This window comes from Notolepis coatsorum (assembly GCF_963971535.1).
Source record: "Notolepis coatsorum genome assembly, chromosome: 4".
Taxonomy (NCBI): domain Eukaryota; kingdom Metazoa; phylum Chordata; class Actinopteri; order Aulopiformes; family Paralepididae; genus Notolepis; species Notolepis coatsorum.
Genome location: NC_140168.1, coordinates 72,761,871 through 72,787,708, shown reverse-complemented (window position 1 = coordinate 72,787,708; position 25,838 = coordinate 72,761,871). Strand labels below are relative to the sequence as shown.

General features: G+C 41.6%; 1 protein-coding gene across 1 annotated transcript in view; it reads left to right on the top strand.

Moving 5' to 3' along the window:
* Positions 1-23,463, top strand: part of hsf1 (heat shock transcription factor 1) — a 45,274-nt gene extending 21,811 nt beyond the window's left edge. Inside the window, exons 5-15 of the mRNA XM_084313236.1 lie at positions 3,808-3,883; positions 4,212-4,273; positions 5,049-5,145; positions 5,450-5,518; positions 7,172-7,308; positions 8,902-9,101; positions 15,611-15,767; positions 17,185-17,275; positions 17,533-17,583; positions 18,507-18,564; positions 18,851-23,463. Of these exons, the coding sequence (XP_084169362.1) occupies positions 3,808-3,883; positions 4,212-4,273; positions 5,049-5,145; positions 5,450-5,518; positions 7,172-7,308; positions 8,902-9,101; positions 15,611-15,767; positions 17,185-17,275; positions 17,533-17,583; positions 18,507-18,564; positions 18,851-18,999 (1,147 nt within the window). The 3' untranslated portion in view covers positions 19,000-23,463. The remainder of the gene's footprint in view (positions 1-3,807; positions 3,884-4,211; positions 4,274-5,048; positions 5,146-5,449; positions 5,519-7,171; positions 7,309-8,901; positions 9,102-15,610; positions 15,768-17,184; positions 17,276-17,532; positions 17,584-18,506; positions 18,565-18,850) is intronic.
* The last annotated feature ends 2,375 nt before the right edge of the window (positions 23,464-25,838 follow it).

The following is a 25,838-nucleotide window of genomic DNA, read 5'->3' as shown; positions in this document are numbered from 1 at the left end:
TTTCAGCCGAACAGGATAATGAAACAATGATCCCACTAAATGGCCAGACGAGTCATATGGCGACATCTACAATTACCTCATTGAGTCTCCAGGTAGACTGTTTATATTTAAGTGCAGTGGTCTGTAGCCACTCAGACTACCACCGAAGCTCCCCCCTCTGATGGAACAGTCCAGGGTGGGTGTGCGTGGCGTCACAATCCGTGGGCAATCTGCGCATGTGCATGGGGAATAGCCGAATAGGTGCTTAAAAATGGGCTTTTTCTCTGCCGATTTAGTTCTGATCGATTAGGAATGGATTGCGCCGTGTTCAGGAGATTCAGGCGCATACAAGTCTATTCGATCATGTCTCCAGCACCCACACAGCCGTAGCTGCAATCACTTACATCACGGCTCTCATCCACATTCATTCATTTGCTCCCCCCGCAATCTCCTCCCGATTTCAGAATCCCGGAAGACTATTGTTGATGAGTTGTTATGAAGAGCTGGCTACAATCCAGGAACAAAGATACAATGGTAAACCACTATCTTCCTCATTCCTGGTTGTGTCTGTGTGAAATATCTCCCCAAACAGGTTCAAATGTTCTCGAGGTCATGTCCTACAAAGTATCCTCTATACAGTGCCCCATTGTTCTGACAGGATTATTACGTTCCTTTTGGCCTCCTTGCTGACGTGGACGAGAAACCTATCTATAGGCCTAGTTATCAAATTCTTGGTTTGCAATGGTTTTGCACCTTGTGGGTAAATAAAAACCCAGTTTTCATCTACAACTCCTGTTTCCTCATTGTCTCACGGCTTGGTCCCTAACAAGGAGAAATGGGCATTCTAAACACTCTGTGCAAGGCCTCTATTAGGCGGTAAATTGTTCTTTGTTTTTTAGAATGTATATCCCGGACTGTATTTTTATTGTTATTTGTGACTTTTGACTACCTAAACTTTACGCAACATAGGGGAGGAGCAAACATAGCTTGCATAGCAGCCTTCTAAACTCTCATTTGAAAATTACCTTGAAGAAAAAGTTTTCTGCCAGTGAAGTTTTGTCACAGATATTTGACGGTGAAAGTGACATAGGAGAGAATGTGTCTGAGACCCTGATTATGAGGCGTCCTCCTCTGATGAGAATGAGACCCTTAGTGCAGATGCTCCTGTTGTCTCTCAACCACAAGCAGACACGTTACTTTCCAAAAACGGAAAGTTATCATGGGCCCACTCCCCACTTGAACAACATAATATATATTATGTATGTATAATTGGGTGGGTGGGGGGGAGTAGGGGTAATGTTTTATTTAAATGGTTATTTAGGTAATCAACTAAGTAACATGAAGCACTTGAAACATACATTTGGGTAACACTTTTGATTATGATCATTTTCTGGAGGTTTAAACTGCTGGGGTCAAAATGTCCCCAAGGATAAAGAGTGTAAAGTCAATTTGAGGATAACACAAGGGTTAACAAAACCATTTCAAATAATTTGAGCCCTGCTAGATAGAGGTAGCAAATAACTCTAAGGATGGCAATAATAATAATAAACGTTATTTGTACAAATTCCATACAAGAATTACAGCCCAAAGTGCTTCACAGCAGAAAATACACTAGAATACATCAAATGAGCATAAAATAGACAGAATAAATGCAATGCAGAAAATAAAAATACAAGATGATAGAAGTAGATGATCGTAGTGTTCTTGGGGGCATGTAGTTGACAAGAAAAGTGCCAATATAGCTTGGTCTGGTTCCATTTAGGGCTTTGTACATAAGGAGGAGGACCTTCAAATCAATTCTAAATGTTACCGGAAGCCAGTGTAATAGCCTATAGCTGAGAGTTGAATAAGCTGAAGGATTTTCTTCAGTCGGCTTGGAATAAAGGCATGGATCCGTTTTTCAGCATCCTTTTGATTTATAAATGGTTGTACTTTAGCTTTGTTTCTAAGGTGGAAGAATTGTTTTTGTCACCTTGTTAATGTGGGACTTAAAGCTTACAGTAGACCTGAGTCTATGATAACCAAGACTTGTAAGCAAGGAGTAAGTTTCCCCATAATATTATTCAGCAGAATTTCTCTTGAAATTGAAATTTGGTAAATTCCAGTAAATATTGCAATTCCGAAACTCTTGAGTATCATAAATGGATTCAGCATCTCGAATAACCCCCAAAACCACTCCAACATTGTTGAAATTGATCAAGTAGTTTCCGAGATTTGTCCATTTAGGTGATTATGCAAATGTAGCTAATTATGCAAATAAAAAAAGTTGCCCAACATGTAATAATACATCTATTTTATATAGCGCTTTTCCAGGTGCTCAAAGACGCTTTACATGTACAACTTAGCATCCGGCAGTTTCTAAGTGCTGGTGACCCATACTATCCATATCTATCATAAAAGTTTGGTGGTTCCAAAATTTCCGGGTTCATTGTGTTGGCAAATAGACTATGAAGGAAGCTGCCTTTGATGGCAGAGTCGACCTATTTATCAAAATACAACTCCCACAGGTTGAGGGTAGTTGTGCAGTCATGCGCCGTGGGTGATTAGACATATAACAAGTGTGAACAAACAGAGCACAGTTAAAGGAACACGCCAACATTTGGGGAAATTAGCTTACCGTCTTCTCCAGAGAGAGACAAGAAGATAGATACCAGTTTCCTCTCTGTGCATTCAGCAGAAAGCTATCTGGGCTGCCACGGTGGCGCACCACATAAGTGCGCTCGCACTATAATCGCAGCATCCGGGGTTCGAATCCGGCCCGGGGACCTATGCTGCATGTCCTCCCCTAATCTTCTCCCAACTTTCCTCTGCTGATAAAAAGCTGTAAAAATGCTAAAAATAGGCATTGTCGAACTAACACCTCTCCCGAAGGCTAACCAGTCATGTCTGCTTCCATTCATTGTGCTAAGCTAGGCTAACATGCAGCCAGATAGCTTTCTACTGAACGCACAGAGGAAACTGGTATCTATCTTCTTGTCTCTCTCAAATGTTGGCGTGTTCTTTTAAGAGGTGACTGCCGGCCAACAAACACACTGGGGCCATCTTTCCTCTTCCTCCTTTATACATTATGCTGCTAGCAGGAGGACCAGATTAGAGTTTGCCAAAAAAACATCTAAAAAAGCCTGTACAGTTCTGGAACAACATCCTATGGACAGATGAGACAAAAGGGCATGTATGGTTGCCAATGGAACTGGTTCCCTGGTATTTATTGATGATGTGACTGCTGACAAAAGCAGCAGGATGAACTCTGAAGTGTTTCCGGGAAATATTATCTGCTCATATTCAGCCAAATACTCCAGAACTCATTGGACAGTGCCTCACAGTGCAGATGCAAGCATACTGTGAAAGCAACCAAATACTTTTTTAAGGCAAAGAAGTGGAATGTTATCCAATGGCCAAGTCAATCACCTCGCCTAAATCCAACTGAGCATGCATTTCACTTGCTGGAGACAAAACTGAAGGGAAAATGCCCAAAGAACAAACAGGAACCGAATACCATTGCATTAGAGGCCTGGCAGAGCATCACCAGGGATGAAACCCAGTGTCTGGTCTCTGGTGATGTCTATAAAAAGTGACCATTTTATTTATGGGTTGTTAGTTTGTCCAATTACTTTTGGTCCTTTTTAAAAAGGCGGGTGCATGTAAATACCCTCAAATTAAAGCTGAAAGTCTGTACCAAGCCAAAATTATGAAAATTGTGTTGAATATTTATGGACCCGACTGTATATATATATATATATATATATATATATATATATATATGTGTCTACAGTATGAAAGAGAGAAAGCTAGAGTTATGTTAGTTCTGACTAATATCTATGTCTACAGCGAGAACGAGGCTTTGTGGAGGGAAATTGCCAGTCTGAGACAGAAACACTCCCAGCAGCAGAAAGTTGTCAACAAGGTACTGCACACTCACTACCAATTAATACTACACCCACTCACTACCATTCAATACTACACCCACTCACTACCAATCAATACTACACCATTTCACTACCAATAACTGCTATCCTATTAATTACCTTTCAATGGCCATTTAGTCTCCATGAATGTAGGTCTCTTGCAGCAATTAAAACAAAATTATCTCAGTTAACTACTTTAGTTATTACAGCACTCCATTGTTACTGTTTAATATATATTCACAATATTCACTAGACTTGTTAAAGTATTTGATTGGATTCTTATTTTATTAATTTGCTAATGTATTCTCTGTGTCTCTCTGTCTCTAGTTGATTCAGTTCTTGGTCAACCTGGTCCAGTCCAACAGAGTTCTGGGCATGAAGAGAAAGATGTAAGTCAGGAAGTCATCACGGATGGAGTCCCTGAGGCCACAGCCACCCGTCTAGTAGTCTATTCTGAGAACCACCCGTCTAGTAGTCTATTCTGAGAACCACTGGTCTAGTAGTCTATTCTGAGAACCACTGGTCTAGTCGTCTATTCTGAGAACCACTGGTCTAGTAGTCTATTCTGAGAACCACTGGTCTAGTCGTCTATTCTGAGAACCACTGGTCTAGTAGTCTATTCTGAGAACCACTGGTCTAGTCGTCTATTCTGAGAACCACTGGTCTAGTCGTCTATTCTGAGAACCACTGGTCTAGTCGTCTATTCTGAGAACCACTGGTCTAGTAGTCTATTCTGAGAACCACTGGTCTAGTCGTCTATTCTGAGAACTACTGGTCTAGTCGTCTATTCTGAGAACTACTTGTCTAGTCGTCTATTCTGAGAACTACTGGTCTAGTCGTCTATTCTGAGAACCACTGGTCTAGTCGTCTATTCTGAGAACCACCGGTCTAGTAGTCTATTCTGAGAACCACTGGTCTAGTCGTCTATTCTGAGAACCACTGGTCTAGTAGTCTATTCTGAGAACCACTGGTCTAGTCGTCTATTCTGAGAACTACTGGTCTAGTCGTCTATTCTGAGAACTACTGGTCTAGTCGTCTATTCTGAGAACCACTGGTTTAGTCGTCTATTCTGAGAATCGTTCTGAGTTCAGCTCCTTCGTGTGACTGAAGAAAATGTTGTGAGATGTATCCTCCGTTCTGTGTGTCTCTCTTCTCTCCCTGTAGCCCTCTGATGCTGAACGACAGTAGCTCTGCCCACTCCATGCCTAAATACAGCCGGCAGTACTCCTTGGAACCATTGCAGTCCTCCCAAGCTATATCTGTATGTCATCTGTGTGTGTGCGTGTGAGAGATCCCTGAGATGAACAGTTAACTCTTATATCAGGCTCACAATCTGAATTAGTTTCTTTGAAGTTTGGACTGTACTCTGAATAATGACAATATTCACTTTATTATCAGACACATGTATACACTGAATAATGACAATATTCACTTTAATATCAGACACACGTATACACTGAATAATTACAATATTCTCTTTAATATCAGACCCACTTAATATCGTAACATGTGACTGTGTTGTTGCAGTGGGTTAGCATAATGCTAACATGTGACTGTTGTTCCAGGTTCCGCCAGTGTTGTCCTCCATACAGAGACACCAGACAGCCTCACACAAACAGACACACACCACACAGGTAGGGACAGGTTGTGTGTGTGTGTGTGTGTGTGTGTGTGAGTGATCCCTGAGATGAACAGTTAACTCTTATATCAGGCTCACAATCTGAATTAGTTTCTTTGAAGTTTGGACCCATGGATCTTGAAGCCAAGCTATCTACCTAAACAGATCCATCTGACTGTAGTTAGCGATACATTTTATGTTCCATTTGATACGACACAGCATCGGAACCAGGGCTTGACGTTAAAAGTGGTTTTCCAAAGTCACTAGCCACTCAGCATTTTCACTAGCCAAAAATCCCCGCACTCGCGCCCCCACCCAAAAAGTAATAAATATAGGTAATTTCTTCTTCACTAACCCCTGCTGGGGACAGTATCATTGTAATCATACTGCTACACGCCAACTGTACAACTGTGCTTCTGACTGTTGACTCCATTGTTTACTACTGCCTGCGACCAGTGACTCAGCCGCAAAAGGAGCTCCAGTTGGGGCAACGGCTGACTGGGACAAGATGGAGGGTGTAGATGTGGAAGAGTTGTGTTGAACCTAGCAATTACATTGTTGCTCCAAACGCCGTGAACATTATCATTGACACACCTATGCCTTGGCTGTGTTGAACCTAGCAATTATATTATTGCGCCAAACGCTGTGAACATTATCATTGACACACCTATGCAGGGCTTGACGTTAACTTTTTGGCTCACTAGCCACTGTGGCTAGTGGTTTTCGAAAGTCACTAGCCACTCAGCATTTTCACTAGCCCTGGGCAGGTGGACAGGTGTCAACGTCAAGCCCTGATCGGAACTGAGTGGTAACGCTAGTAGCGAATAGCATGTTGTGTATCTTGGCTTTGCGAACTACAGTCAAATGTGTCTGTTTTACTCGCATGCTAGTGGCTATCTCTACTAACGTTACAATCACAAAGAGGGTCTATGACCATTAGGGATGGGTACCGAATTCTGTACTTAAGTTTTAAGGGTACCGACCGAAACACGTCGGTACTACCGTGTATCGATTCACGTGAGATCCAACAGTGCCAATTTTCGGTAATGCAAAAAAAAGAAGAAAAGAAAAACGCTATAAATTCCTGCGATGCCATTTAATTTTTTTTTAATAATTTTTCTGGATTATCTATCACACAACTGAACGTTATTGGCATATATTGGAGCGCAGTTATTGTGTACCTTCTGTAAACGTTTAGCAACAATCCGATCCAAAATGGCAGAGCAATGTCCATAATTAACTTGATTATTTACAGATTTCATTCACGGTTCTTGTGATACTAAATCCAGATTGAACTCTACCATTGGAAAGAGTAGATTTGGCCCGATCCATAGATATGCAACATGGCTATAATATGATTTTTTTTTTTACAACTGAGGTAGGTAGATTACATTTTTTGAGTGTTATCATCACCAGTAGAGTGATAGTGTCTGTGTGTGTGTGTGTGTGTGTGTGTGTATATATATGTATATGTATGTGTGTGTGTTTCTGTCTGTGTGTTGAGGCTACATTCATACATTAACTGCCATCTTTTTTTTTGAAGATAACTTAATATATATATATATGTTTTAATAACAATGATAACCTGTTAGTGTGTGTACAGGTTAATTATTTCTACGTTGCTGTATTTTGCATTCTAACGTATTTCCTTGTGTGCGTGTGTGTGCAGGCTTCATCAGGAGGGTTTAGTGCAGCCAGTCTATTTCCTGCTGACAGCCCTCTGAATTCTGGCCCTATCATCTCTGACGTCACACACCTGGCCACGCCCACTCCCATAGAGATCACCAGCAATTGGATAGAAGCAGAGTAAGAAATTATCCAAGCGACCACTGGAAGCTGGTTATTATATAAATGTAGCTTGTAGAGTTGTGTTATTATATAAATGTAGCTTGTAGAGTTGTGTTATTATTTAAATGTAGCCTGTAGAGTTGTGTTATTATATAAATGTAGCTTGTAGAGTTGTGTTATTATATAAATGTAGCCTGTAGAGTTATTATTTAAATGTAGCCTGTAGAGTTGTTATTATATAAATGTAGCATGTAGAGTTGTGTTATTATTAGGGCTGTCAAAGTTAATGCTTTAATTTTGGAGATTAATTCAAATTATTTAAAGCATTACAAAAAATTGAAATTGAAAAATGTTCAACGTTCTGAACTTTCAGCAGAATCTTTGCTTGTTTTTTTTTGCATTGACTCATGCACCTTTTTGAAAATCATCTGACATGAAGATGGAACACATTTTTGTTGTTAATATGATTTATATTACTGGTAGTTCATACAAGACATTATCGTCCTCTAAGCCAATCTGCACTTTAACATGGGTTGTTTTTATTTCCGTTAGCGCCACGGATATAAGAAAGAGGTATTTAAAGCTGAGTCAATGTTGATGGTTTTGTTGAACATTTGTATTTCACAGGAGATAAATTGTATTCAAAGATCAAAGAAAGCTATTAAAATAGTCTTTGAATCTAAATATACTTTCTTTGTGTTGATTCTACATTAATTCCATGATTTTACTCAAGTAAATATCTGTTACAAGCTTCGGTCTTAAGTAGAAAAATGCGATTAATCTCGATAGATTTATTGATAAATTAATCTAGATTAAATACAGAAAATTGTGCGATTAGTAAATTAGTAAAAAAATCTAATGACGGCACTAGTTATTATATAAAGGTAGCCTGTATAGTTGTTTTATTATATAAATGTAGCTTGTTGTGTTATTATATAAATGTAGCATGTAGAGTTGTGTTATTATATAAAGGTAGCCTGTAGAGTTGTGTTATTATATAAATGTAGCTTGTAGAGTTGTGTTATTATATAAAGGTAGCCAAATGGCACATAATTTGTCATGGTCACTCAGACATCATATCTACACTTGTCCATCAAATGTGATTGCAATAGCACAAAGTGTTCAAGAGATGTAAACAAATAAATAAGTATAATGTAAGCCATGCCCACAGCGTTTAAACAAACTTTGAGGGGCAGCTATAGCAAAACTGTATGGAATATCACAAATTCAAAAGAGTAACTTGGAGATGCTCTGTACAAAATCTGGTAGCGGTACAAAAAGCGTATGGCCTTTTGGAATGTGTGGCCGTATGGAGCGCATTGGCCATTTGGAGCGGGCTGATTGCTTGGCCCCCAGAAGTGCTGCTTGCAGAGTTCTTGAGAACTGCTCATCTGACCGACTTCCCACTAGACACTGCACTCTCTTGCATCCTCAGCAATACGCCTGCCAAGTGTGAAGTCAATCGGTTAAACGGTTCTGAAGATATAAGAAGGACAGACCTTCAGACATACAGACATTCCTTCCTTTATAGTTAGATGTAGCCTGTAGAGTTGTGTTATTATATAAATGTAGCCCATTTGTAGATGACCTAGAATGTTGTTGTCTTTGTAGCACATCGACTCCATTGGTCCATGTGAAGGAGGAACCATCCAGCCCAGAGGTAGAGGAGGCTTGTCCTGTGTTTGACGGCGGAGTCACACATATAGACACGCCCCTTTCTCCCACCACCTTCTTCAACTCCATTCTGCAGGAGAGCAGCGAGAGCAACAACTCTGTCTGTAACTCCTCCACAGCCAACCTCATACCAACAGGTAAGAATGTGACCAATACCTCCACATCTAACTTCTCCACAGCCGCTCCTGCAGGTAGGACGAACCATGTGGCGGTGCTGTACATGCACAGCACTGACACTGCAGTCCTTAAAGTCCTCAATGAAGACCTCACCTCTGCTGACACCAGAGCCCTCAACATCTGCATCCTCCTTGACCTGAGTGCAGCCTTCCATACCGTGAGCCTCCTCATCCTCATCCTCCTTGACCCGAGTACAGCCTTCCATATCGTGAGCCTCCTCATCCTCATCCTCCTTGACCTGAGTCCAGCCTTCCATACCGTGAGCAATATCATCCTCATCCTCCTTGACCTGAGTGCAGCCTTCCATACTGTGAGCCTCCTCATCCTCATCCTCCTTGACCTGAGTCCAGCCTTCCATACCGTGAGCAATATCATCCTCATCCTCCTTGACCTGAGTGCAGCCTTCCATACCGTGAGCCTCCTCATCCTCCTTGACCTGAGTGCAGCCTTCCATACCGTGAGCCTCCTCATCCTCCTTGACCTGAGTCCAGCCTTCCATACTGTGAGCCTCCTCATCCTCCTTGACCTGAGTGCAGCCTTCCATACCGTGAGCCTCCTCATCCTCCTTGACCTGAGTCCAGCCTTCCATACTGTGAGCCTCCTCATCCTCCTTGACCTGAGTCCAGCCTTCCATACTGTGAGCCTCCTCATCCTCCTTGACCTGAGTCCAGCCTTCCATACCGTGAGCCTCCTCATCCTCCTTGACCTGAGTCCAGCCTTCCATACTGTGAGCCTCCTCATCCTCCTTGACCTGAGTCCAGCCTTCCATACTGTGAGCCTCCTCATCCTCCTTGACCTGAGTCCAGCCTTCCATACTGTGAGCCTCCTCATCCTCCTTGACCTGAGTCCAGCCTTCCATACTGTGAGCCTCCTCCTCATCCTCCTTGACCTGAGTCCAGCCTTCCATACTGTGAGCCTCCTCATCCTCCTTGACCTGAGTCCAGCCTTCCATACCGTGAGCAATATCATCCTGCTCACCAGACTTGAAGACCTCTGTATTGAAGGCACTGCACTGAGCTGGCTTTTCACTTCACAACCACTTCTCTGTCATCTTCCCACACTGTCAGATTCACCACCATTTCGACCTGGATTTCCTATGATATACACTCAAATATACCCCAGCATCAAATCCCCTCACAATCCACTAGGGCTGCAACGATTCGTTGACGTCATTGTATGCCCACGTTGCGGTAAAAACCTTAACTAACGTTAGCTGCTAGTGCTACCGCTAACTTAGCTAAGCTAAATAACCCTGGAAACGCTCACAGGCACAGGAGAAATCAGTTTTGGTTTTGTGGAGCTCCAATAGTGAGGAATGGGGGGGGGGCTGAGCCCGTCTCTCTCTCTTTCTCTCTGTACGTCCAATGATTTGAAGTAGCCAAAAGTTACAGTATAAAAACTAACTGGATAGTTGATGATAATAAATATATATTTCACTTCATTAGCAAAAATATTGTAAAATCATTAAGTCTGCCATAAGCTATTTTCCCTCTCTTCGTGTGTGTGTATACTATACTGTACATTTACTATAGCCTACTCTTTTTGACATGGATTAGGCTAATTAGCTTCAACAATCCTGATAATCTTTGGTCTGTTAAAAATCTCTCTGGCTGGTCTCTGATTTTCTCCCATCCCAATTTTTTGTTGTTATGCCAATTCCCCCCTCCCCTTCCTGGTCGTTGCTCACATGTGCCCCCCACTGGTCGTCTAGGGAGTCCTGAAGTCTATCAGATGCGTCCTCCGTCACATAGGAGACAGCCAGCAGCCTCTTTTCACCTGGCAGCGCGGACTCTCATTGGTGGAGTGTAACGTGTGGGAGGTCACACTACCATCACCATATCCCTTCTTTGCTGTGCAGGCGCCCTGACCGACCTGTAGGATTCGCTGTTTACAACGACCAGAATAGACCACTACACTTCCGCATTACATTGAAATCGGAGAGGAGATAGCGGGGGGAGCAAATTAATGAATGTGGATGAGAGCTGTGATGTAAGTGGTTGCAGATACGGCTGTGGGGGTGCTAGAGACATGATCTAATAGACTTGTATCCGCCTGAATCTCCTGAACACGGCGCGACCCATTCCTAATCGATCAGAACTAAATCGGCCGAGAAAAAGTCTCTTTTCCAGCACCTATTTCCCATGCACATGCCAGCGTTTCCGTTAGCCGGTAATTACCGGTATTTGACCGGCAAAATCTGTTGAAGTCCGACATATTTAATCTCTCCGGTCATAATGTCTGGTGAAAATAATTCCCTCTAAGCACAATTAGATTATTTGAATTGTATTAAAATAGGATAAAATTAAATAGCCTATGCGATGAACGAAACAATCATTACATTTGTTTCATCGTTGCTTCACCAAGCAGCCGGTCTAATAATGACATCGCTGTTGTCAGCGCGAGCTGGCTGCTGCTAGATTTGCGAGAAGCATCCATCTGCAGACCCACAGAACCCGCCACCTTTGCCGGCAAGGTGCAGTACTCCAATTCAGCCATTGGCAATTCAGGTGTTGGGTGGGGGGCGCTGCTGAGCGGTCCCCAGACCGGACCTAAAAACACCGCTGCTCTGTGTGTCTGCAGCTCCATGCTTCACGTAAAAATCTAGCAGCAGCCAGCTCGCGCTGACAACAGCGATGTCATTATTAGACCGGCTGCTTGGTGAAGCAACGATGAAACAAATGTAATGATTGTTTCGTTCATCGCATAGGCTATTTAATTTTAGCCTATTTTAATACAATTCAAATAATCAAATTGTGCTTAGAGGGAATTATTTTCACAGGACATTATGACCAGCACAAAGTCGTTGGGAGGTGGAGTCATCACGCAAACCCACGATAATGTTGCCGTCTCTCTCTGCCAAATTTCTCAGTTCTTCGCTTGATATAATTAATACAAATGTCCAATATAACGGAATTCGTTAGCTCATAAAAATGTGATTATAACAGACTGCTGTTTATTAATGTCAGGCAGACTGCCCACCGACACCTCAAGTCGGCAGCAGCACGAAGTCTCGAGGGACTTATTTTATTTGGAATATATTAATGACTGTATATACGCAAAAGTAGCCTAGTTTTAAGTTAAAATATTATAAATGCCTTGATGATGTCATTCTTTATATAGGCCTATCAATTGTTTTTAAGCTCAATAAACTCTGACCGGAATTTATCCCATTTGTCCGGTAGATTGAAATCTACCGGACACTCAGACCTGCAAAAAAAAATTCTAACGGAAACCCTGGCACATGCGCAGAATGCCCACGGAGTCTGGACAACGCGAGATGACGCACGAATGAATGTGGACTGTTCCATCAGAGGGGGGAGCTTCGGTGGCCAGTGTCCTTTCAGCCGAACAGGATAATGAAAAAATGATCCCACTAAATGGCCAGATGCGTCTTATGGCGACATCTACAATTACCTCATTGAGTCTCCAGGTAGACTAATGTTTATATTTAAGTGCAGTGGTCTGTAGCCACTCACACTGGCCACCGAAGCTCCCCCCTCTGATGGAACAGTCCACATTCATTCGTGCGTCATCTCGCGTCGTCCAGACTCCGTGGGCAATCTGCGCATGTGCATGGGGAATAGGTGCTGGAAAAGGGACTTTTTCTCTGCCGATTTAGTTCAAATCCGTGTTCAGCATATTCAGGCGGATACAAGTCTATTAGATCATGTCTCTAGCACCCCCACAGCCGTATCTGCAACCACTTACATCACGGCTCTCATCCACATTCATTCATATGCTCCCGCCGCTATCTCCTCCCCGATTTCAGAATCCCGGAAGTGTTGCGGTGGTCTATACCACCCCACGGCTTCCCTCCCGCTGACTCTGCCAATTGAGCCAGTATGACGGCCGGCCAAGCCGGAGGCAACGCTGACAGCCGGATTCGATATCGGTGTCTCTTGCGTTGGTGACGAGCGCTTAGACCGCTGTGCCACCCAGCCGCCTATTTTGTTCCCTGTCTCAGCATTTAGCTACAGGCATGGACCCTACTCATGTACAGTAGGCATCCACACTACCCAGCATTTATAGACATAAATAAACTTCACGGCTCATCTCCTACTTTGGGTATTCAGTAGGTGGTGTCAAAGAGGCAACTATCCATATTCAATTGCAAATAGAATCAATTGTTGTTGGTAAATGAATCGTTTATATGAATCTACTAATCGATAAAATAATCAATATATGGCGGTCAGGTGGCGTAGCGGAGATTGTGCTCGTCACCAATGCAAGAGGCTGCGGTCTCGACTCCCGGAGAGTCAGCATTGCCTTGGCTTGGGATGATCGCTATACTAACTCGTTTGGCTGAGTTAGGGGGAGGGAAGCCGTGGATGGGTCCTGGGCGTTGTGGACAGCGACCCCTACAGTTCGGTCGGGGCGCCTGCACAGCGAGGGTAGGATCTGGAGAAAGGTAGTGTGACCTTCCACATGTTACACTCTCCCGGTGAGAATCTGCGCTGCCAGGCTGGCTGCCGGCTGGCTGCACATGTGTCGGAGGAAAACATGTGACAGTCTCCGGCCTCCCGGACCAACAGTAGGGGGGGGGGTGCGCAACAACCAGGAAGGGGGTTGGGAATTGGCATAACGACTAACAGTGGGATGGGAGAAAAATCTGAAAAAAGGAGGGGGAAAAGATAATAAAAAATAAAAATAAAAAAGAATAATCAACATATTAATCGATAACAAAATAATCGTTCGTTGCAGCCCTACAACCGACCCCTCTCTCACATTCACTCATACCTGTCTGGAATAAAAGTCTGGATGCAACAAAGTGTTCTCAACTCACCATTGATGGCGTGCTCCTCGACTTCACCCTCTCCCTCGACACCATATTCACCAAATTGTCGAATCCTTCTAACACCTTTGCAATTTCATAAAGATCCAGCCTGTGAAGCCACTTTGCATTCTAGAACAGCGCTATATAAAGCAAATGTATTATTATTATTACTGTATTGTGCAGAATATTAAAAGGGGCGTCGTCTTATTTTCCTGGTCTAGTCTTTTTAATGTCATTATATACATTCACAGCAACAGATCGTGCCAAACGAGTGTTCACCAATCGAGCCACCGTCTTTCTTTCTGTATCCTCCTCTCCTTCTCACACACACACACACACACGCAGCCTGCAGTGACGGGTGCACAAAACACACAGTGACAGGCACCTGGAGAGATGGAGAGACAAGGCGACCAGCTCGAACAAAGTGACTCAAAAGTCGGGCAAGAGGGGCGGTCAGGTGGCGTAGCGGAGATTGCGCTTGTCACCAATGCAGGAGACGCTGGGTTCGAGCCCAGCTCTCTGCGTTGCTACCAGCTTGGTTGGTCGCTCATACTAATACAATTGGCAGTATTAGGGGGTGGGGAAGCTGGCGGGTGGGAATCTGGCGTTGTGGACAGCGACGCCTACAGGTCAGGTCTCGGCGCTTGCTCAGCGGGGCAGGACTTGGTGGAGATAGCGTGCCCTCCCACGAGTTACACTTCACCAATGAGAGCCCTCGCTGCCAAGTGAAAAGACGTCACTGGCTGTCGGCGCACGTCTCGGAGGAAGCGTGCGATCGACTCGGGACGCCCTTGTACCGACTCGTAGGAGAACATGCATACAGCAGCCAGGTAGGGGAGGGGGGGGGGATTGGCACAACGACTAATTGGGACGGGAAGAAAATCAGAGAAATCCGAAACAAAAATAAAAATAAAAAATTGGGCAAAAAAAAAAAAGAGGAGTTACAATGACAATTTTAAGATTATGGTGATCATCAATGAAGCAGATTCATCAAACTACTGTCGAGCAGCCAATAAATATGATGTTACAGAGTAATGTTAGAAGAGAGATCTCAGACAGAAAAGAGGGGTCCGATCTTGCTTAAAATATGTAAATAAAGTACTAATCGACCACAGGAAAAAAGGTACATATTGTACATTATGTTATAGCCATAATTAGTATATGTGTGTATTTTATCTCATGTGGATGCTATCCAAGAGGGGGTCCTGTGGGGGGGGGGGAAGAGCGAGCAAGAGCATAGTGTATGTATTGTATTGTAATTAATTTGTGTATATTTTTAATCTACATCTATTTTGATTTAAAAACTGGGCTGTCATTATTGTTAGTATTATATCGGTAATAGTCCTGTGATTTATAGTGGATTTCTACTGTTAATGTTTGTGTGTAATGTCAAAAATAAAAATAAAAAAACATTTGTTCAAAAAAAAAAGAGAGATCTTAAACAGAAAAGAGGGGTCCTATCTTGTTTAAAATATGTAAATAAAGTACTAATCGACCACAGGAAAAAAGGTACATATTGTACATTATGTTATAGCCATAATTAGTATATGTGTGTATTTTATCTCATATTTGGACCAATACGGTACATTGAAGATGCTGAGCAGATTTATGTATTTCTCAGTTAACTTCAGTCTTTTCTGATTGTTTTTCTCTCTTCTTTCTCCTTCTTTAAACCCACCCCCTTCTCCTCCGTAGCCAATCCCATTATCGCTGCAGGTCCCTCTAGCGCCGCGCTGCGCCCCACGTCAACCAACCTGTCATACTCTTCAAACTCTTCCAGCCCCACCCACAACCCCGCCCCCAGCCCTGCCAAACCAGACCACAAGTGTTTGAGTTTGGCCTGCATTGACAAGTAAGTACATACTAGTTTAGTTAACATATATTATATATATATAGACTAATATATAATACATACTATATTAATATATAAACGAATATATACTATATCAATATATACTATATAAGTATTTAGTTAATATAGTGTGTATATATATATATATATAGTGTATAGTATATATTCGTTTATATATTAATATAGTATGTATTATATATTAGTCTATATATATTAATATAGTATACATTAGTCTATATATTAATATAGTATACCTTATATATACATTACATTACATATGTCATTTAGCTGACCCTTTTATCCAAAGCGATTTACAAGATTTGTACGACAAGTCAGCAGGAAGGATACAACTCTTTCAATGTTCATCAAACAGTGTTAGTCCATTAATTAAGATTAGTCTATATATTAATTTAGTATATATACTATATATTACCATATATTAATATAGTTTGTTATATAATATATAGACAAATATATATTAATCCATGTGTTGAGGTAGTTTGTTATATACCGGTATTAGTCTATATATTAATATAGTATATATAATGTGTATATGTGGTGCAGTGTCTGTGAGCCACATTTTTTTACAGTGTCTCTGAGCCAAATTATGTGACAGTGTCTGTGAGCCAAATTATGTGACAGTGTCTGTGAGCCAAATTATGTGACAGTGTCTGTGAGCCAAATTATGTGACTGTCTGTGAGCCAAATTATGTGACTGTCTGTGAGCCAAATTATGTGACTGTCTGTGAGCCAAATTATGTGACTGTCTGTGAGCCAAATTATGTGACTGTCTGTGAGCCAAATTATGTGACAGTGTCTGTGAGCCAAATTATGTGACAGGACATTGATTATTTAATAAATGTAACAAGTAATCCTTGTCTAATCTGTTTGTCTGTCTATATCTCTCTGTTTTGTCTGTTTCTCCATCGAATCTGCCTGTCTCTGTTTAATCTGTCTGTCTCTGTCTAATCTGTCTGTCTCTGTTTAATCTGTCTGTCTCTGTCTAATCTGTCTGTTTCTCCATCTAATCTGCCTGTCTCTGTTTAATCTGTCTGTCTCTGTCTAATCTGTCTGTCTCTGTTTAATCTGTCTGTCTCTGTTTAATCTGTCTGTCTCTGTCTAATCTGTCTGTCTCTTTGTCTAATCTGTCTGTGTCTCTGTTTAATCTGTCTGTCTCTGTCTAATCTGCCTGTCTCTTTGTCTAATCTGTCTGTGTCTCTGTTTAATCTGTCTGTGTCTGTTTAATCTGTCTGTGTCTCTGTCTAATCTGCCTGTCTCTGTTTAATCTGTCTGTCTCTGTCTAATCTGTCTGTCTCTCTGTCTAATCTGTCTCTCTGTCTAATCTGTCTGTCTAATCTGTCTGTCTCTGTTTCTCTGTCTGTCTGTCTAATCTGTCTCTTGTATAATCTGTGTGTAGGACAGAGCTGAGTGATCATCTAGAAAATATAGACTACAGTCTGGAGCACCTACAGTCCATCCTCAACTTCGACTCCCCCCCACTGTTTGAGGTGAGAGAATTATATTTAATAATAACTGAGACTCTTGTAAAACGACGATGGGAAGTTATTTAGTGCTGGGAAACTACTACAGTGCGATTGGAGAAGCCATTTTCAAATGTTTCTATGATGACAATGGCCCTTTCAGGCTCAGAGGTCCTTCCACTGTCCAATTCAAATTACTTAGTGCCACCCTGTGGCAACAGAGGCACACTACAGTACAACATGTATTATGAGAGAGAGGGTGAGTAACTGTGTACTGTTTTTAGTTTTTCAGCTCTGTACCCAGTGGAGACATCGATCTGGACTGTCTAGACATTGTAAGACACACACACACACTCTATGTCTGTCTGTCTGTCTGTCTCACACACACAGTTTAGTTCATACAACAGGTAGATAGTTTGGTTTAGTTGATATCTACTATAACGGACCAAACTATCTATCTGTTATAGTAGATATTAACTAAACTCAACTATCCATCTACTATAAATTATAGTAGATAGATAGTTGAGTTTAGTTAATATCTACTATAACAGATAGATAGTTTGGTTATAGTTTGGTTATAGTCTATAATGGATATATAGTTTGGTTTAGTTAATATCTACTATATCAGATAAACCTTTCATTGACAGCCATGCTGTCATTTTCACCAACAGTGATGAACAGTGATTCAGTACCGGGTCAAACTGTGTGTACTACTACTACAGTCTTGTCGGGATGTTGCCCTCTAGTGGTGTCATGATAGCATCACATGGCAGAGTCATACATAGCTCCTTTCCACCAACACAACCGTGTTCTGTTTCTGGGCTGCTGCTAGTGCCTTTAACCGAACCTATAACCTAACCTTTATAAAATAAGATATTCCTTTATTGATCCCCTTGGGGAAATTCAGGTGTCATAGCAGCACGGGGTAGGGGATATAGGAGGGAATAGAAAGACAACAAATATAGGTAATAAAAATGTGTCCCTTCCTGTAGAGGGCCTCTGTGTTGTCCGACCAGTCCAGTTTATTCTCTGATGGTAATGGTAGTTGAGGGGCCTCTTCTTGCCTCTCCGGTAGTCCACCACCAGCTGCTTGATCTTGCTGGTGTTGAGTTGGAGGTGGTTGCTGTCGCTCCACCCTTCGAAGCTCTCCACCAGGGCTTTGTACCCTTGTTGAGTTGTTGAGTAATGTTGGCCTCTGTATAGCTGCTGTCTCCAGAGCCTGTTGTTGAGTAATGTTGGCCTCTGTCTCTCTGTATAGCTGCTGTCTCCAGAGCCTGCTAAAGGAGCGGACGGTGGAAACGACTCTTCCAACACAAGTAACAACACACACACACGTGCAAATATACAGACACCGTTCTTTGTTTTCATGTTGTCCATTTTAGTCGCACTGTTTCATAATGCTATTTATAATAATAATAATGAACCAGTGTTTAATGCATAATGCTATTTTTTATTATTATTAATAACTAACCAATGTGTTTAGTTCATAATTATTTTTATAATAATGAACCATAGTGTTGAATTCATAATGATAATAATAATGAACCAGTGTTTAATTCATTATTAATAACAATGAACCATTTGTGTTTCTCATTGGTCCAGGGAAGCAACTAGTGCAATATATGGCCACGCCCCTAGTAACGACTGAACAAATGTGCTTGGGGCAGGCTGATCTACCCTCTCTGCTGGAGCTGGAAGGAGATTCTTATTTCACATCGGAACCTTCGGAGGAGGACGATTCCACCATGTAACTAACCTGGACCTGGACATCTCCCAAAACCACCATTTAGCTAACCTAGACCTGGACACCTCCTCTCAAAACCACCATTTAACTAACCTAGACCTGGACAGACATCTCCTCTCAAAACCACCATGTAACTAAGCTGGACCTGGACATCTCCTCTCAAAACCACCATGTAACTAACCTAGACCTGGACATCTCCTCCCAAAACCACCATTTAGCTAACCTAGACCTGGACAGACATCTCTTCTCAAAACCACCATGTAACTAACCTGGACCTGGACATCTCCTCTCAAAACCACCATGTAACTAACCTAGACCTGGACATCTCCTCTCAAAACCACCATTTAACTAACTTAGACCTGGACAGACATCTCCTCTCAAAACCACCATGTAACTAACCTGGACCTGGACATCTCCTCTCAACCACCATTTAACTAAGCTGGACCTGGACATCTCCTAAAACCAAGCTAGTGTTCACACACCATCTACAACAACAATCGGTCTACATCTATCTATCGAACAGGCACAACTTCTGTCTCCAAGCTAACTCTAGCCAGAGCTATTGATCTGAAACTAGCTTCTCCAAGCTAACTCTAGCCAGAGCTATTGATCTGAAACTAGCTTCTCCAAGCTAGCTCTAGCCAGAGATATTGATCTGAAACTAGCTTCTCCAAACTAGCTTTAGCCAGAGCTATTTATCTGAAACTAGCATCTCCAAGCTAGCTCTAGCCAGAGATATTGATCTGAAACTAGCTTCTCCAACCTAGCTCTAGCCAGAGATATTGATCTGAAACTAGCTTCTCCAAGCTAGCTCTAGCCAGAGATATTGATCTGAAACTAGCTTCTCCAAGCTAGCTCTAGCCAGACCTATTTATCTGAAACTACCATCTCCAAGCTAGCTCTAGCCAGAGATATTGATCTGAAACTAGCTTCTCCAAGCTAGCTCTAGCCAGAGATATTTATCTGAAACTAGCTTCTCCAAGCTCACTCTAGCCAGAGCAGATGATTACAATATTTCGACCATTCCAGTTTCCAGTGGCAGCCATGTTGCCTCCACAGTCCTGCTCCACATAAGTGAATGTCTACCAGCTGGTGTTTACAATGTTGACCATCTCACCATGGGGATGTCATAAAGGGCATTGTTCCATATTGTGACATTCCATTAGGCCCCACCCCCCCGGTTCAAATGCTTCTATACTTTACTATGTATTTTTGCTGTAAAATACATTTAATGTGTTTAAATCCTTGGCATTAATGAATCTATTTATTACTATCTGATCAAACAAAAAAACAATGTAGCTGTACATGTATTTCAAAGAAAAAACTATTTATTTTGAAAGAGCAACGGCCAATAGGGAAACTCCCACCTCTGTGTATTCCAAAGAGTCTGTTGGTCACCTGATGCAGCAGCCCAATCGTGTAACTTAATCACTCTGTATACTTGATCACTCTGTATACTTGATCACTCTGTATACTTGATCACTCTTGTATACTTGATTACTCTGTATACTTGATCACTCTGTATACTTGATTACTCTGTATACTTGATTACTCTGTATACTTGATCACTCAGCGACAGACATTTGTGGCCGTATAGCCGGTCCAACCAATCATAGTTCCTGCAGGAAGAACAGTGTTCCCTGACATAGATATATCCCTAGATGGCTTACCCGCACTGCTGGCCAACGGAGACCGACGTTGCCACATGGTGGCCATCTTGCGTGGGTGGAGCACGCCCACTCATAACATGCATGTCTATGGTGCATGTACTATTGAAATAACCATAGCTTGCAAAATGTTCAACTGTTTGGTTTGTTAAAAACGTCAGAGATGTAGTTATCATACTGCATACTTATAATGGACTTTCATATGAAAATTTAAAAAAAAGTATTCCAAGCAAGAATCATAGCCACGTTAATAACGATAACCAACCCGTTTGTAAATCCGTCAAGATTTCAGCGAGTTAAGAGTATTTTTGTTTGTGCAGATCATCACCTTAAAGCAGTAGTCCACTCAAGCAAGATGGCCGCCGGTGAAGTATGCGGGAGACTCCGCCTTGAGCCATCTAGTGATATATATCTATGTTCCCTGAGGCATGTGTTAAATTGAAGGTATTTTGAACCAGGGGGCAGGACTAGTGGAATATCATTATTGTACAACCTGGGAACACTCTGGCTATGTTTATGGCTTCAGTTAGAGTTGTACATTCTAGAATGTGTGTGTATGTGTATAAATCTATGGCTCTGGCTCATTCAGTATCTATCTGCTGTAAAGCTAGCTTTGCAACTCATCACTTAAAGTCGTCTTCACACTGGGACTGTATTATTTCTGGACTAAAGCTAGCTTCATAACTGTTGTACGCAGCCATTATGGTGGAGGAGTTGTGTTGTTGAAGTCAGAGGAGGAGTCGATGGATCCTGGTTAATCTTTTCAGTATGAGACCTTTTAACAAGTTTGATTTTGTTTAATGACCCAGAGGAAGTAAGATGGTCTACACTGTGCTGGAGTTAGTTTCATATTAGACTCTACAGTCAAGGATGTTTGAAGTTAGTTTTCTAAATGGACTGTCGTACTCTGTTTATACATGTAGTTTATGAATAATTTTATCAGCAAGTCACTCTGGGCACCATGGAGGCGTCACCCATATATACTGTGTGTGTGTGTATTTATATATATATATAAATATTAAACAGTGTAGCTATGGGGTGCTGAACTGAGCACCAAGCTCCGTTGGGGTGCTGAAGGACATTTAAGATTTTATATTTGATATTATGACAAAGGATATTGTTGAAAATAGCTTTTAAAGGAGAACTACGTCCAGTTTCAGAATGTTATTCCTATGATCTAAGACGATGAATTCGTGTTATTTCTCTAAGAGACGGCCCAAAACATTAGCGAACATGAACAACTCTCAAATCCAAAACCTAAGAGTGCGTGTGACATCATCAAGTCTGAAGCTGCTCCATAAACAATGAATTGGGAAATATGTTATAGGTGACACTGACAGTGACAGGGTTCGCACAAGGTCCTTGAAGTGCTTAAAGTGCTTGATTTTTGACCAAAACAAGTCAAGGCCTGGAATTCCTTGAAAACAGCCCATTATTTAACAAGGTGCTTAAAAAGTCCTTGAAATTCAAATCAACCATTCGCATTCAATGTTTTGTTCATCCATGATCAAATTGTTCTGAATCAAGAAATAGTTTCTTTTGTTCTGTTTTAATAAAATCCGATGAGTCGCTGTCTCGCTTGCTCCAACTGCTTTTCCTCATTTCTTCGCATGTGATGCTCTAGCTTGCTCTAGCTGGCAAGCAGGTCAAGAATATGCTTAAAAAACTGCATTTAAAGGTGAATTGTATCCTTCATCATTGAAAATGAAAAATAGTGCTTGGAAAAGTACTTAAAAGTCCTTGAATTTCATTTTGCAATGTCTGGTGACACAGGACCCAGGGGAATGTTCTGATTATACATATACATGTTCTGCTTCAGAACCGAGAGCACTACTATAGAATAAAACAAATTTGGGTATAAAAACTCGTACCTGTTTCTGTGTCCACAAAACTGGGTCTCCCATTCGTTGTCTATGGAGCAGCTAATGACACCTCTGGTTTTGGGTAACCTTGTTCCCAGCTTTATCGGTTTTGGGAGAGTAGCTCAGATATTGATTGGCCTCTCCTAGGCCATGGAAATAACATTAGAATTCATCATTTGGGCGTTTATTAAGTGCAGTATATCTGTATGATAAATCATTAAGTGATTGTTGACATCTGGCTCGACTGTTTCTGAAACAACAGTATGTTTTAAACTGTTATACCTCTTTTTCTCCTTTTTTGTGGAGGGGGGCTTTTTTTTTTCTCCCTGTATCGGGTTTGTTTGCTTTGCCTATTGATGAAAGTATGTAATTTCCTTTTTTGGGGATGGAATTTTTGTGCTGCACCAAGAGTTTTAAATCACCTATAGATACTGAATGTCTCTGTGTTTCCTGCACCATGCCAAGTAACCTATAAAAGAAGGAAGGGTCATCACGTCACTGTGTAGTGCATATTGGTGCCAAGTGTGGAAACTTTCAGTTTGGCCAACATTGAGTTGAATGGGTTCAGCCATCTCCTCGTCATTTAAACAGGTTATTATTACCTTGGATGTCAGAATCATCAGCAATCCGTTGCATTGTTAACTAGCTAATGTTTGGTGTATATTTCCTTAGATAGCTGGTATATTAAAAATTTCAATACAACTGGCACCAAAGTCTGACACCAAGCAGAGCTTATAACGCTGTTATTCTGACGCAATGTCTCTCTGTGTTTCATGCATCACGCAAACACAAGCTGGGAAGTGATCGAGTCTTGTGTTCAGGTGTCTCGAGCTTAAAGGCCCAATCAGATTTGTAATGTTCATAAAGATTATTGAAGAGTTTGTTCTGCACCTGCTGGCCGCCAGCACCACTGTCACTGTTTTCAATACATTTCCCACAAGCCTCTTGACTCCATTATCTCTGTGTGCTTATCTTTATTTTTTATTTATTTATTTTTTATAAATGCAGACTTTCCGCAGAGTGAATTCTTGGTGGTCAAGGAGGGTGTGTATTTGTTTTCCATTGTTGCAGAAAATACCCCTCCTTCTGTGTGGGAATAAACGTGTGTCATTCGTTCTAGTCGTACTTCTGGTATTATGGGAAGGCTCACTCTGCGTGTCTCACCAGACCATGTGAGGCCAGAGCAGTGAAGGCGAGTGTCGCGTTGAAGCGCTGGTGATCCGTTTGTTTTAGACAGTGGTGGAACTTTATGCTTTTACTGCACTACATTTATCGGAACCCATCAGTTACTAGTTACTTTGAAGAAAGATATTTGGCATAGAAAACATGGCAAAAATGTATGAAGATTATGTACTTTCACATTTGAAGCCTGTCAATTCAGACATAACAGGCCTTGACTTTTGCTGTGTCGGCCATTTGATACACCTATCGCAATGCGCCATCCTGCAAAGCTGTTTCCCCTATTGGAATTAACATAACAATGACCCCCCCCAACCTGTCCCGGTGGTTGACCCCAAGATAAACTCCCCTCTCTACTCCCGTTGTAGAAAGACTAATGATAAAAATGTTTACCAAACCACTCAGTACTCCAAACCACCTGGTGTGGCTGATACCAATTTTTCTAAGCTTCCTAATTTCTAGAGAGATTGCTTAACCGTCCATAAGGATTTACAATAACCTACTGTAATTTGCAATCAATTAACAGGACATTAATTACATTGTACCAGTTATCTTTTCAACTGATCTCTCTGGTTTGTCTCTGAAAGAAGGTGGTCAAAAGTTTCAATCAAATTTGATTGATTGAAAATTGTATTAACAGATTGCAGAATGGGTACAATACAGTATGGCTCAATACACACAATTGTTAAGGGGATGCAGACCAGAGAAATACTTTTGTCTTGTTTACACCAGGGTCCCCAATTTTTTTTTAATTTATAATGAATTGTAAGTAGGTTGCAACTAGCACCGTGCAATCCATTCTTTGTGGATCTAGCCCTCTCTGTCTGTACTTCTTTATTACATTTTTTTGTATCTCTCCCATGACCCGTCCTCCCCAATATTTTTAACTCACAGCCACCACTGACACACACATTGGGGGATGTTTTAAAAATATAATTTAACATATAATATAATAATTTGTGCTCACCAAAAAATTTGGTCAGCAGCCGTCACTGCTCTAAAGCTGTGGAGCAGAGCAGGGCTGAACGACAACAGGCTGGGAGGAGGAATGGGTTTTTCAGCTGCCTGCTTTATGGAGGAAAGAGCTGGGCTTTGTTTTCTCTCCTTGTTTTGTTTATTTTTTCTGATCCACAGTCAGTTACAGAAATACCAGGGCCCCGTTCCCCGTACCTGGATAACTGAGTTAGCCGGATAACTTTCGGTGAAGTCTGACTTAAGCCGGACTTTCCGGCTCCCCGTACCTGGATTGTCCAAATCACCATGACAACAGATCCAAAAGTTTGAGCCTGGTCGAAAGCAGGGTTTAAGTTCAAGTTAGCCGGATCAACCATCGCCACGCCCCCGCAAAGAAGTGACAGCCCGTTTCCTGAAATTATTCCCACAGTCTACGATCTGCATTATACCATTCTGAATTACGTTTTTGTGCTCCATTCTTCCAGAGGGGGCTTTTGAAATGTAAAATAGACCCAAAATGCTGATACTAAATTCACTTTGTCCTAAATAATGCACGTTATATATACCGTGGCGCTCGCTCGGTGCGATGTACACATTATGTGGTTATTTTAATTGTAACTGGGATTAAGATGTCTGATGAGATGCGCTGTTTGACGGATTTGAGAAATTGAATGAGCCGTTGACGTCACATTAATGAATGAGGATAAAGAAATAAAACTTCATTCAAAATAAAGAATATTCTAAACACGGGTCTCTCGTTCATTAATGTATAAACAATGAATTTATCCCATCTGGCACAGTGGCGCAGCGGTAGTGCTAAATCCTGCCAACCCAGCGACTGGTGTTCGAAACCCCGTGTTTCCAATATACATTTTTGGAATATAATATTAATGATTATACGCCAAAGTAGCCTGGTTTTAAGTTAAAATATTATAAATCTACATGCATTGAGGATGTCATTCTTTATATAGCTCTCAACGTGCACCAAATTGAATTATTCCTATATTGCAAAAAGAAGGAAAAGACTAGGGTTTCGAACCCCGGTCGTCTGCGTGAAAGTCAAAAGAACAACCCGTTAGACCACAGTGGAGATAAGTAAAAGATCGACCACACATCAATCAATGGGTAAGAGAGCCGTATCGTAATTCTGTATAACAGTTTAACTAATTATTTTCGCTAGCAAG